This window comes from Astatotilapia calliptera, chromosome 13, assembly GCF_900246225.1.
Source record: "Astatotilapia calliptera chromosome 13, fAstCal1.2, whole genome shotgun sequence".
Taxonomy (NCBI): domain Eukaryota; kingdom Metazoa; phylum Chordata; class Actinopteri; order Cichliformes; family Cichlidae; genus Astatotilapia; species Astatotilapia calliptera.
In genome coordinates, this window is record NC_039314.1 from 14,755,101 (window position 1) to 14,767,138 (window position 12,038).

The following is a 12,038-nucleotide window of genomic DNA, read 5'->3' on the forward strand; positions in this document are numbered from 1 at the left end:
CTTATGATACGTACGATGGTCTTTCGTTCTACACGGTGCGTTTCAAGGTCCTGCACCCATCCGTCGGTAAACTGTACCTGGGCTTGTTGCAGTGACCTGAAGTTACTAAACTTCATGAGTGTATGCACTCACTCCAAGAACCGTATAATTATAAATATGCATATAAATATGCTAAGATGAGATAGCTGACTTCATCTAACTAGCAAATGTTGTCCAGGCTACGTTGGTGATGCAGTTTTTTTTAATGTGTATGATATTTTTGTCATGCGATTTTAAAGCTGGTCCTACAACCGCATCCAAGAATAACATGCAGCTTATCTCAGAACCGTCGGTGAAAATTATTCTTGGAGCTAGGTTTAATTGAGCTGCATTTTAAAGAGGTGCAATTTCACAATTTGTGTATATTTTCTAAGTTCACTATTTTGTCATGTGTTGAGAAAAACACAGATTTAAAAATTACATGGTCTAATATTTACATTTAGCATAACTGCAACATTTTTTTTTCGTTTTTTTTTTTTAAAGACTCGAAAGGACTTGAAATTCAAAGTTTCAGACTTGTGACTTGACTCGGACTTTTACACCAGTGACTTGAGACTCGACTCTGACTTGCCTGACATTACTTGAGACTTGACTTGAGACTTGAGGATAAAGACTTGAGACTTACTTGAGACTTGCAAAACAATGACTTGGTCCCACCTCTGGTAATGAATTTACAGAGAATGAACGAGAGAGGAAGAAAAAAAACGCCACACATGCACACACACACGTACATCTGTCCATTAATTTTGCTGATTTAATTCCTTCGACAGTCACCTTATTACCACTGTCTGATAGCAATCATTCATTTGCCTCCTCTGCTTCTTACTTTTTATGTCTTTTCCTCCTCCTCCCCCCTCATCTTGTTACAATGTCAGCAATTTGTAGCAGGAGATGATAAAGAGGTACTACAACTCTTTATTGTTACGTTGGCAAAAAGAAAGCTGCTTTATTTGCACAGGGCAGAGAGAGCTAACCCTTCTTTGTTTGAGATGTTTTGTATTTACAAGTCATTTTTGAACAAAGGTGGTTTTTTTTTGACTGGGCCCATTTCTCAAGGTGACTATTAAAATGCCCCACATCCATTTTTACTCTTCCCAATTATCCTTCAACTGACACCCTAATGAAGGTGTTTATTCCCCCCTCCCTGAAAACCCCCCATTGTGATTCTGTTGTTGAACCTGATCATTTGTCATTATAGTCGTCTTTGTTGTTCTGTTTTTGTCTCTAAGGAAGTTGAAAGCGTTGAAAGCTGGAAATGATTAAACTATTCCAGGCAGGAGATGTTGCTGGTAATGATGATGAACGGTTTATTTTGCTCTGATAATAGAAGTTGAATGACTTACTGTGAGTAAGCAACACCAGTGTTTCCTTTTTCTGAAGAAAGACGTAAAATAAATTCTAGTGCCTTTGCCAAACGTGAGCCGTCATTACTATCGTGCTTTCCATGGATCAGAGATGCAGCATGTCCAGGCATGTCCTCTGTGAACCGTTGAAAGAATCTTAAGTGGGTGAAGTCAAACGTTTGAGAGGGCAACAACAAATAATACACACAGACTGAGAAGAGTGAATTGTACTTTCACATTGATTTGCAGTGAAAAAGTGTTAAAAATCATCCTAAATAAAAGAAGCAGCATTTTTTCAGCACTTAAAAAAGTACCTTCTTTTATTTATTTATTTTCGAAGTATTTTAAAATGTGCAAAAGTGTGGGATGGCAAACTTGACAAGCAGCTCTCACTGGTGACCTCGTGTGTTAAACCCTGCTTCATGTCGATACTGAGACTGATGCAGCTGCTGGTTCAGGCAAAGAGCAGATGGTGCTTTAAACAGTCCTGCTGACTGTAAGTCTCAGGTTAGTATTCTGAGAAGCTGTTGACCTCAAACACAAGACCTATCTTTATTCTGGTGCGACAATGGCGAGAAATGATGCGGAAAGCGGACGGAAGCAGCTGTTAGCAAGATTAACTTCTCTAAAACAGCATTTCAGTAGAAAATCAGACATTTACTGGAGGGCTGTTTGGACAGTTTTGCTCTTACCACTATCCGTCCTCCAACAGCACACGATTCAAAGCTTTTTACATTTATTCCATCCACATTTAATTACTCTCTGGTTGTGCATCAGTAATGAAAGTTTGGGTTAAACAAGACATTAAAAGGCATCATCTTGAATTTGGAAAAACTGGGATAGATGCTTGAAAATGAGTTAGCTGCAGGCTCTCAAAAACTGACTTTTGTAAAAACTGGCTGCAAGTTGTTGCTGATGTTTCTAATCGACAATTTGGTTCATTTCTAGGTTTTAAGTATAGATCGCAATTTCAGTTTCAAAACCTGTAATGTGATTAACGAGGCTAAATGTTTCATATTACGTTTGTTTGCCCTACTAAAAAATAGAGGTATATAATGATGATCTAAACAAATTGTTGATGAGTGATTTTTTTTTTTTTTTTTATTGGTGGAAAACTGAACAAAGAAACAATCTTTGACAAGTTCAAATGGCTTCTGGTGATGAAAGGAACTTGGAGAGAGTCTGGGTTAAATTCACAAGTCTTATCATCTTGAGATTCTTCCATAAAAGTGAGCTGAGCCCTTCTCTCTGTGGGCTAAGAACAGACCCTTGAAAAACACAGTGATCCCCCCGAATATGACCTCTCCTCCTCTGTACTCTCTTAAGCTTCTTCTATTACAAGCCAGAGTCTTCAGAGTCCAGTATGAAAGTTGTGTTATCAAAGACTGGAGCTGCTAACAGACCCACAGAGGAGGTGGAGAAGGACAGGCACAGTGGACTGTGAAACCTGAGCTCTCCTTTATCAGAATTATGCATGAGCTTAGAGAAGCAGACCCTTTATAGTCTACAGACGTGGCAGTGAAGGTGACTCGCAGACCTTGTACTGTAGGAAAGACAGTTAGGCAGTGCGGGGTTTTAACTGTAACCTGTGCTTAAACGAGACGACAAATGAAGATGTATTTCCCGTCTCTTCTTTTGTCATCTGTATTCAGCTTGTCTGCTCTAATCACTGCTGTCTATAAAAGCCATGAGTCCATTTGTGGCCTTGTTATTTCCAGAACCCCTCAGTCTGGGGATGTGCTCTTGTTATCGCTTTCTCCTGCTTTTTTTTAACCAAGAAGGAAGGATTAAGGGCAAGGATCATCAATTTGTTCTTTTAGTCTGCTGTTCCCTTTATCCCTCGCTGTCATCTCCTGGAAGGAAAAAATGAATTTTTATGCTCCTCGACTATTTGACAATTGATTTGCTGAACAAATTGCGCCCATTGAGAGCTGTATTTGCCATTTTGTGCCATTGTGTTGAATGCACTGAAGAAGTAATGACATGGAAATGGGGAGGAACTGCTTCACCTTAATCCACTAGCACAGCAAGAGACCATCTTGGTTCTTCATGCATTTAGATCTGCAAAAGTACATTTTTGTAATTAGATGTTTTTTCATTTTTCACCATGTTTTCATGTAATCGCTGCACTTTTTGTTGTGTGTCAAGTGCTTCAAGTTATGTGGCAATATAAAACAGGAAGTGCATCATACTGGAGGAGTTCCCATTTAAACTTGAGATAAAAGCATTTTGAGATTGGAGATAATCACCGCAACTTTGACGCTTGAGTCAACAAACAATGACACGAGATGTCAACGCTGCCTCCTCTTCAGTTGCGTTCACTGCTGCTGCAGCACTTTGCTCCACAAAAGACCACAAGACAGTAGGACAATACTTTAAAGGTCAGGAATTTTTACACCTGCATATGAGTGCATTGTCCAAACTCTACTAGTTAAGAGATTTTAATCACATAGTTTTAGCTAAGAAACGATATCCAAGTTGCCACATAAACATGGAAAATACGGGAGAAGGAAAGGAAGGTCTGCGTTAGGTGGTGGGTGTGTTGCAAGTATCCTTCGTGTTTTATCTTATGTTTACATGAACGGAAATATAAGGAGGCGGGGAGATGCAGCAAGTGATTGAGACTCGGGACATACAACGGTCCTCAGTCACTATGGCAACTAGTCACAGCTAGGACACGTCAAGCACTTAAGTAATTAGAAACTGTAACATATTGTAGAGTCTGTTAGTGGTGCGGTGTGGGTGTAGGCTTGTTTTGGCAAAAAATGGTGGAGATAACACTTCGGCTGCTGATACTTATTAGCAAAATAAAAGTTCCCAGTGTTTATATCTCCAAAAACAAATACTGCTTTTCTGTGTGTAGGAAAATGGGAAGGCACTCCCAAAAGGCCCTGGGGCCTAAATACACTCAAAAATACACCATGTTCTTTAACCTCCTAAGACCCGAACTCTTCCACAGCATGCATTTTTAATTTCTCTTTGATATTTGGGCTGATTGGGGCCCGATGAATGTAAAAACAAATAATTTTTTACCTTATTTTTGTTTTTAAGAAAAATGAGAGCTACATATGAAGACATTCGTTTAAAATGTTGATAGAACAGTAGCAGTATAATGTCCTCGTAAGTGGATATCAGGCCCATGTAGAGCAAAATTGAGTATTTTAGTCTAAATAACCCAAAATGTGATGTCCACATATGTGGACGCCAGGTCCTATAAGGTTAAATTAGTGGGAGAAAAATCCACCAAATGAATAGTAAAAATTACATTTTAGGTGTAGCGCTTTTCTCTTGTCACTCTAATTTTAAGGGTCCCCTGACTGATGCTACCTTGCTGTTTAATGCCTTAAACAGCAAGAAAGTGGTTGTTGTAAATTATTTGATGTGATTACTTTCTGGCTTTTTTTTTTTCTTTGGATCTCCCTCTCTCTCAAAGAAAATCCTCCAAACTTAACTTTTGTTCTTAAAACAAACTCTTAAAGAATTGAACAAGAGTGCTACTGAGAAGAAAATCGACTTGAAACAAGTAGAAATGTTTTCACTTAAGCAAACATAAGCACAAAACATACTTGGTAAGAAGGTGAATAAAGCAGTATTAAATGTCAGGGATGATTGGTACTCACAGGAGAGTGAGTGGATTGTCAGCTAACCGCAGATATGGTGGTTTGATTCATGTTGTCTCCACATGCCGAAGTGTCTTTGAGCGAATCCGAATCCTATAAATAGATTAATGAGAAAAGCTCTCTGAAGTCATCTGTAAAGCAACACATTTTAAAATGTGTTCTATAAGTGCAGGAGAGTTAAGAGTTAACAGTTTATCTAATTAACTCATTGACACATTACATTTTGGTCACGTTGCACTAATCACCACTGGGGATCGGCTTGTTTAAGGGTCTCTGAGCGCACAATGTGTGGTCTACAGCGTGCAGGAAGAGGAGGCAGAATTCAGCGGGGGCTAATATAGCCAATTTTTACGCCTCAACAGTTTAATCGGGCCGTACTTTCATGTCTTCATAAATTTGAAAAACTCTCCCCACAGAGCTGGTTTCTCTTTGCAAAGATTTGTTTGTGTCCAACTCATACACAGCCCTGTCAGACCTGGTGTGAACTTGGATGTTATGTAACTATGATTGATTACTCATTAAGGAACCATGCCCAGCCTTAATAACAGCACTGAATGCAGCACAGCGCCCCAGCGGCTGTTTGTCTCGGTCTCTGATGCAAGCCGAGAACACTTAGTGCGACTCGAGGATCATTATAAAACTTGACTATGCTGAACGCTGGAAATACTTGCCTGTTTTTGCTCGCTGGGTAATGATACAAATATTGTGACTGAATTTGATTTGGAGTTTGGATGGGTGCGTTATACAATCGGCTTGTCCTCCTTTTGTCTTGTGCCAGAGAAACTAGATTTACCAACTTAAAATGCCAAACAGCACATGCTTGCAGGCCCTTGAGATACTAAGAAATGTAGTGCATTACACTGAGAAGGACCAAGAATCGGGCCTATTTGAGCCTTCCGTATTTGAGTTTTTTCATTTATTTTATCATACATTTGGGGGGGGTTATTTTCAAGACGCCCTAGCAGCAGCATGCCTGTAGAAACGGTAGTGTTGTTCTGTTGGTCTGCTGCGTTCACCCAGATTGAACAACAGTCATGTTACAGAGCTTTTTGAAAATTTTCTTTATGTAGTCATCTGAAAAAACAAGTACACCCCATGATTCAGTGGCCTGTGCAACCACCTTTACCAATAATAATAATAACAATAATCTTCTGGCTTCTGGCTCACTGTTCTGTTCCATGTTGGTTCAGCTCCTTAAGATTTGCAGGTACAGCTCTCTCTCTTTAGAGCTCTCTTAAGGTCCCACCACAATATTTTAATGAGGTTGAGATCTGGACTTACTGGATCTGTGCAGCACTGCTTCTTTTATTTTTCAGTCGTGCTGTAGTAGATTTGCTGCTGCTTTCCTGTTTGACCCAAGTTTAGCTGCCGGACAGATGGCCTCACATTTGACTCTAGAATAGTTTGGTTTATAGAGAAGTTCATGGTGACCCGGGGGCCTTCCAGTCCCCAGGTCACATTCAACATGTTGCTATGATGTCTTTGGTCATGGTGCTGTGCATTACGCCTAAATATTTCTACTTTGGTTTTGGTTTTTGTCCAAAGGACATTGTTCCAGAAATCTTGTGGTTTGTTCAGGTGCAGTTTTGCAAACCTACACCATGTTGCTATGTTCTTTTTAGAGAGAAGAGGCTTTAAACATGCAAAACCTTCCAAACAAGTTATACTTTGATTTTTTTTCTTATTGTACTGTCATGAACATAACATTTAACATTTAGCTCTTTGGGATTTTTGCGATTTCTCTTAATGCTGTGTAGTCTGACAATTGGGAGAATTTGCTGGAATGTTCACTAGGAAACTTCTGAACTTCTGCACTTTTGGAGGAATTCAGAACTGATTATCACATGCAGTTAGTTAGCAGCACCTAGCTGCTACATACCCTCTTAATTCCTATGGAAGCAGTAATGATGGACTTAGCATTTCAGCCCTATGTATCCTTTGAAAACTTTTTAGTTAACAATATTCGGATACCTTCAGGTTTTATGCTGAACGACGTGCTTAGTACAAATTGTCAAAGGTTAGCATACTAAGCTAACCCAGTGAGCAGTGTAAATATTGCTAATGCTAACATTACCATGATAATGCTATCATTTCACATATTTCTGTCAGGCAGCTTTTCACTTTGTTGTCTGATTTTAGTATGCAGAGTGCATGCATGGACTGGATGGCATTTTTGTGTTTCTGAATGTTTTTCACTTACTGGAGCTGTCGTTCTATCTTTTACAGAATGAAAAGCCTCTGGGTCCTTCAGCAAGCCGGTCCAGCAATATATCAAAGGTGAGCAAAGCACATACAAATGAGAAAAATTTGAATAGAAGATGTACAGCCTGGGTCCATCACAGAGAAAAGGGAGCACACTTGTAGACAAGAAGATGACAGTGAGGTGAGCTGTATTTGAAGGTGGAGATTGACAGAGTAGGTAGACATGCACAGGAGTGTAAGCAGCTGATAGATGACCTGCCTCGTTCTCATCACATCGCCATAATCAGAGCCACCTTTCTGATCAACCTCTGAGACTTCTGTCTTTCTACGTTTTCTCTCTTTCCTTTTATGCTTCATGGCTCCCATAGGTAAAGCTACAGCCTGCATTGAAAATGTCTTTTTGTCCCCTCATGAGCCTCTTAGAGGATAAAACCTTTACTTGTGCTAATAGATGTCTGGGTCATTCTGTCACCATGGGAAGGCTCCAGCAATAACATTTGATCCATGAGCTGCTCGCTCTTTAAACATGAGCAAGATGAGAGGTATTGCACCCGAGAGACAAATGCACTGATCGTTTGCAGGATAACGATTATAGTAACAAAAATACAGTTTTTCTAAGGCAGTGTGCCACTCCATGTCTGCAGGGGAACAACTGGCTGACATTTACAAAAATATGCCCATTTGATGGCAAATAAATCTGTTATATGTGCCATACCTTGTAGACATTCAACATATCATGTGTAACTTGATATAAAATATATATTAATGCCACGTTTTTTTAGCAGTACAACAGACCATTGATAATCCGTGTAAAGGGAAATGTATTTTTACACCAAGAAGCCAATTTGCACCCTAGCCTTAGTTACAATGACTTCTTGCTCTCTAGTTAAATCCGGGAGGTCCAGACTTTATAGCGCGCTACAGTTGATTGTTATATCAGTGCAGCGGCAGTGAGTACAAAGTCTGTGAACGTTGTACCTAGAGTACGTGCAAACAAAACTTTTTGCAATCCTCAAAGCAAAAACTATAAAGTTATATAATCATATAATAATTTTGATCTGGGTGTTTTCATGTGTGATAAGTTTTTAATCTTCCCATGACTTTTCATAGCTTCTAAGTTACGATACTAAGACTGGCACCACTTTGCCTAGAAACAAGCAGTAAATGGGAAATGCACTTAATTACTCTAGGAGGACAGGGTTACACCACTCTCCTGTCTGCTCTTTAAATATGTCGCTCCAGCCAGCTGTTAGGAAACAACCTGAGTGGTGTTCATCTCATCTTACACTTGAGAAACAGGTTATTTCTTCAATGGAGTGTAATTATTTTATTCAGTGTCTGTGGAGAGAGAGCAGTGTCACTCGCGTTCTACACAAATCTCATTCATAAATGGAGGGGTGGATTTCATCAGGTTGCAGACGCAGTCCATTGTCATTGAATGTCCTATATAGATCCCCATTCCTCTGACAAATGTGTTTGTAATGAAATGATAGACATAAAGTCTGAATAAAGCTCTTAACTTTGACAGATTTAATTAATAATCACCGGTCTGTCTGGCAGCTGGTGTTTCCTACTCGCTCCTAAAGGGAAATGCATTTGACTGGCAGGTATTAAGTTGGTATAAATTGTTCTCTGGATGGAAAAGCCTGCTGGGAGTCTTCAGAGTTGGAGAGCGAGTCAGATTATGACTGTAAAGGTTGCCCGGTTGAGTCGGTGGACCGTTTTGAGAATCGCAGACAAAGAAATGGTGCAATAATCTTTTGACAGAGACTCCAAGTGAGAAGATTTAGCAGTGGATTATTGTAGGTGGGTAATGTGTTTTCACTAAGACGGCATCTCCCTGAGACCACTTTCCCTAGAAGCTGCTTGAAGAGGATGATTTTATGCATATATGCAGTGTATTTACAAGTTTCCACGCTTTGCAGTTATGACAGCATGAGATGAAAGATGTTCATATTTGCAGCAGTGACTCGAATGTTCCTCTTTGCAGAAAAAATATCAAATGTAGGTCAAGTTAATTTATGTTTGTAAAGCTGAATCTTGGTGAAATGTACATCTGATAAGAGTCACCTTATTTACTGCTGAAGGGGTCTTTGTTTTGTTTTGGGTTTTTTTTGGGGGGGGTCTTCACTGACACTTGATTGTTTTCATTCATTTGCACATGAGCTCCGGCCACATTCAGAATAAGGACGCCAAAACAAATGTTGAACGGCTTCGCGTGGCATGGATTCAAGCCGAATCGCATCAGCTCCAGTCAGACCAAATCAAAAATGAATGCGCTCGTATTCGATTGTTGACCTACTTAAAAGATTTCTCTCTGTATAAATAACCGCAGCATCGGCCTGAGAGGAATATTTCATAACATCCCCAGCTCGACACAGTCATACAGCCAGAATAATCCGAATGCTACAACATCTAAAGCATTCGTTCATTTTTTTAAAGCACCTGCTCTCGTTTTACACGGATAACCTGGCAGGGATGCGTTTGGCCTTTTTGGCTTTCCCAGTATTTATTTATTTATTTATTTATTTATTTATTTATTGCTGTTTTCTTTAATCGAACAGCTTTTCTGAAGATGACTCAGAAATAAATCTTATTTCTAGCTATCCTGTTGCTCCCCCTGGAATACCTGTCACAAGGAATACACACACCGGGAGAGAGAGATTTATACGATGACAGGAAAACAAGCAGCCAAATATGGCCGGGGGCTCATTTGTTTCATAAAGGTGATATTGCCTCCATCAGTGAACTTGTCATTGAGGGGCGCTGAGCTGTGTGGTCGTGGATATGAAGGTATACGCGTATCCACGACCATAAACTCATCATCTCACTTGTCCCCGGTGCTTGTTTGTTCATTGAGTCCTTTCTTCCATCAAGCCGAGCCTGAGAATCGTGAAAGAAAGGCAGTGTTGAGGGGAGATAATCAACATTTCTTTGTTAAATTTAACCATTATCGGTGATAAACTTGTCTGAAAAAACACGGGCTTTTCTGATGTAGGCTGAGGATTGCCTCCTGATTTGGCGTGAGTTGATTTTTCCACTCAGTGAGGTCAGGAGGCTTAGCTGTAGCCCTTTCTCTCTTTAGCACAGTGCCAGGGTGCTGTGTGATGCCTCCTACACTGTTTGGGAAGGAATTATAGTATTACAGTCCTCATAAAGACACAAAGCAGCGACTCACAGCTCAGTGGGCTGCCGCTTATAGTCGGCCAAACATCTGGTGGTGCTCTAGAATTCAAGCTGCTGCAGTTTTTGAGTTTTAGGCTCTGCAGCTGCAACATCCAACCTGAATCTGCACCTCTGATCACTAGAAGAGCCTCTCTGTTGGTCTGTTCAGCTTGGCAGACCACAAAGTCAAAACAAGGCACTGAGCCAAGCTACTATTTTGATAAAAATGAGCACATAGTTTTTGTGTTCAATCTGGCACATTACTTATTTCTGAGCGTTTCTGCTGAAGCAGGGCCTGGTCCCTGAAAAATGACTGAATGCTGTAAAATGACACCTGTGGAGGGTGGGCACAAATAATATAAACAGCAATGGAAATGAACTTTATCTGAGAGGCTGTCACAGAAGTGGCTCATGTTGTCTGCTGTTTAGATCTCCTGCTATCATAATTTCTATGATGGTTTAGTCTTCAGCTTTTTTTCTTTCTAGTTAACTGAATCTTGCTTGTTTTTGGTTTGGGTGTTTTTGGCCTGAAAAATAAATATAAATTAATGCAAAGACTGTTTGATGATGATAATTTATATCTGTTAGCTCTCAGGCTACGTACAGAGAAGGATTATAGGAACTCAACCAAAACAGAAGCTATGGAAATGCACTTGCATACAGTCCAAAAAACCAACAGCATGTCGAACGGCAGTGATGGAGGCATGCGTAGGTCGAATGCTCAAAGAGAATTTATCAGCGAGATGGGATATGCTTAAAAAAACATCCATCAAGATTTAAAAAAAAAAAACGCACAGATGAGAAGGAAAAAAACAACAGAAGTTTTCGTCTGACAGAAAGCCGATGCACAAACATGAAGCTGCATTACTAGTTGATCTACATATTTCCACACACTGTGTAGATGTCACGTTACATGTGCTTCACTGCCACAAACCACGTCAGGAAGCTTTAGTCTGCATGGAAAACCCGGCGCTCTTAGAGTTCCTTGTGCTTCAGAAGCTGGAACAAAAAAATGTTGAGCAGTTTTGTTTAAAAAACATGTTTACGTTGTCATCTAGACATGGCACGGTTGTGAAAACGTTTTGGCAGGTACTTTCACACAGCCACACTAAAGAAGTACACACTAAGGAGCCCAAAGTGCAGGTTTATTAGTCAAAAACATTATTTAGGGAAAATTGGTCTCAAAAGTCATTAGACAGCTGCGTTAGCAGAATTTATCAGTATTAGTTAGCATAATTATTTTGACATTTAGGTCACAATTATGGCTTGAAACAGAAGTATTTGACTTCTTAGTGTCATAAATTAAACTAGCATCGATGTGAGGTCTGCCTGATGGTCTAACGTGGAAACAAGAGTGCGACTGGTTGAGGTTCTTGGTTCAAGCTGTGTATGATGTCCTAGTCAGTCCAGCAAACCTCCATGTCTGCAGCAGGAGTGAGACACCTTCCAGTCCCCTTTGCTTTGGAAAGAACTCCTTCCTGGACACCTTGCCTTTGGAGATGGACACTATTGTTCATCATGACCACTAATAGTGTACCCCTAGCCCTCATGGGCCACCATTAGCCAAAGACCAAAGGGCTGGAGAGAAACCTCATCTACAGTTTGAAGTTTTATTTGGCCTCTTCAGCACTGCCAGTGACTGGCATGTGGTATTGAGCAGGCTGGAACT

The 12,038-nt window shown here is 40.1% G+C and overlaps 1 protein-coding gene across 2 annotated transcripts in view; it reads left to right on the forward strand.

Moving 5' to 3' along the window:
- Nucleotides 1–12,038, forward strand: part of marchf8 (membrane-associated ring finger (C3HC4) 8) — a 93,562-nt gene that overhangs the window by 60,218 nt on the left and 21,306 nt on the right. For both annotated transcript variants that reach the window (XM_026190772.1, XM_026190771.1), the window contains exon 3: nt 7,229–7,279. In XM_026190772.1, the coding sequence (XP_026046557.1) occupies nt 7,229–7,279 (51 nt within the window). The remainder of the gene's footprint in view (nt 1–7,228; nt 7,280–12,038) is intronic.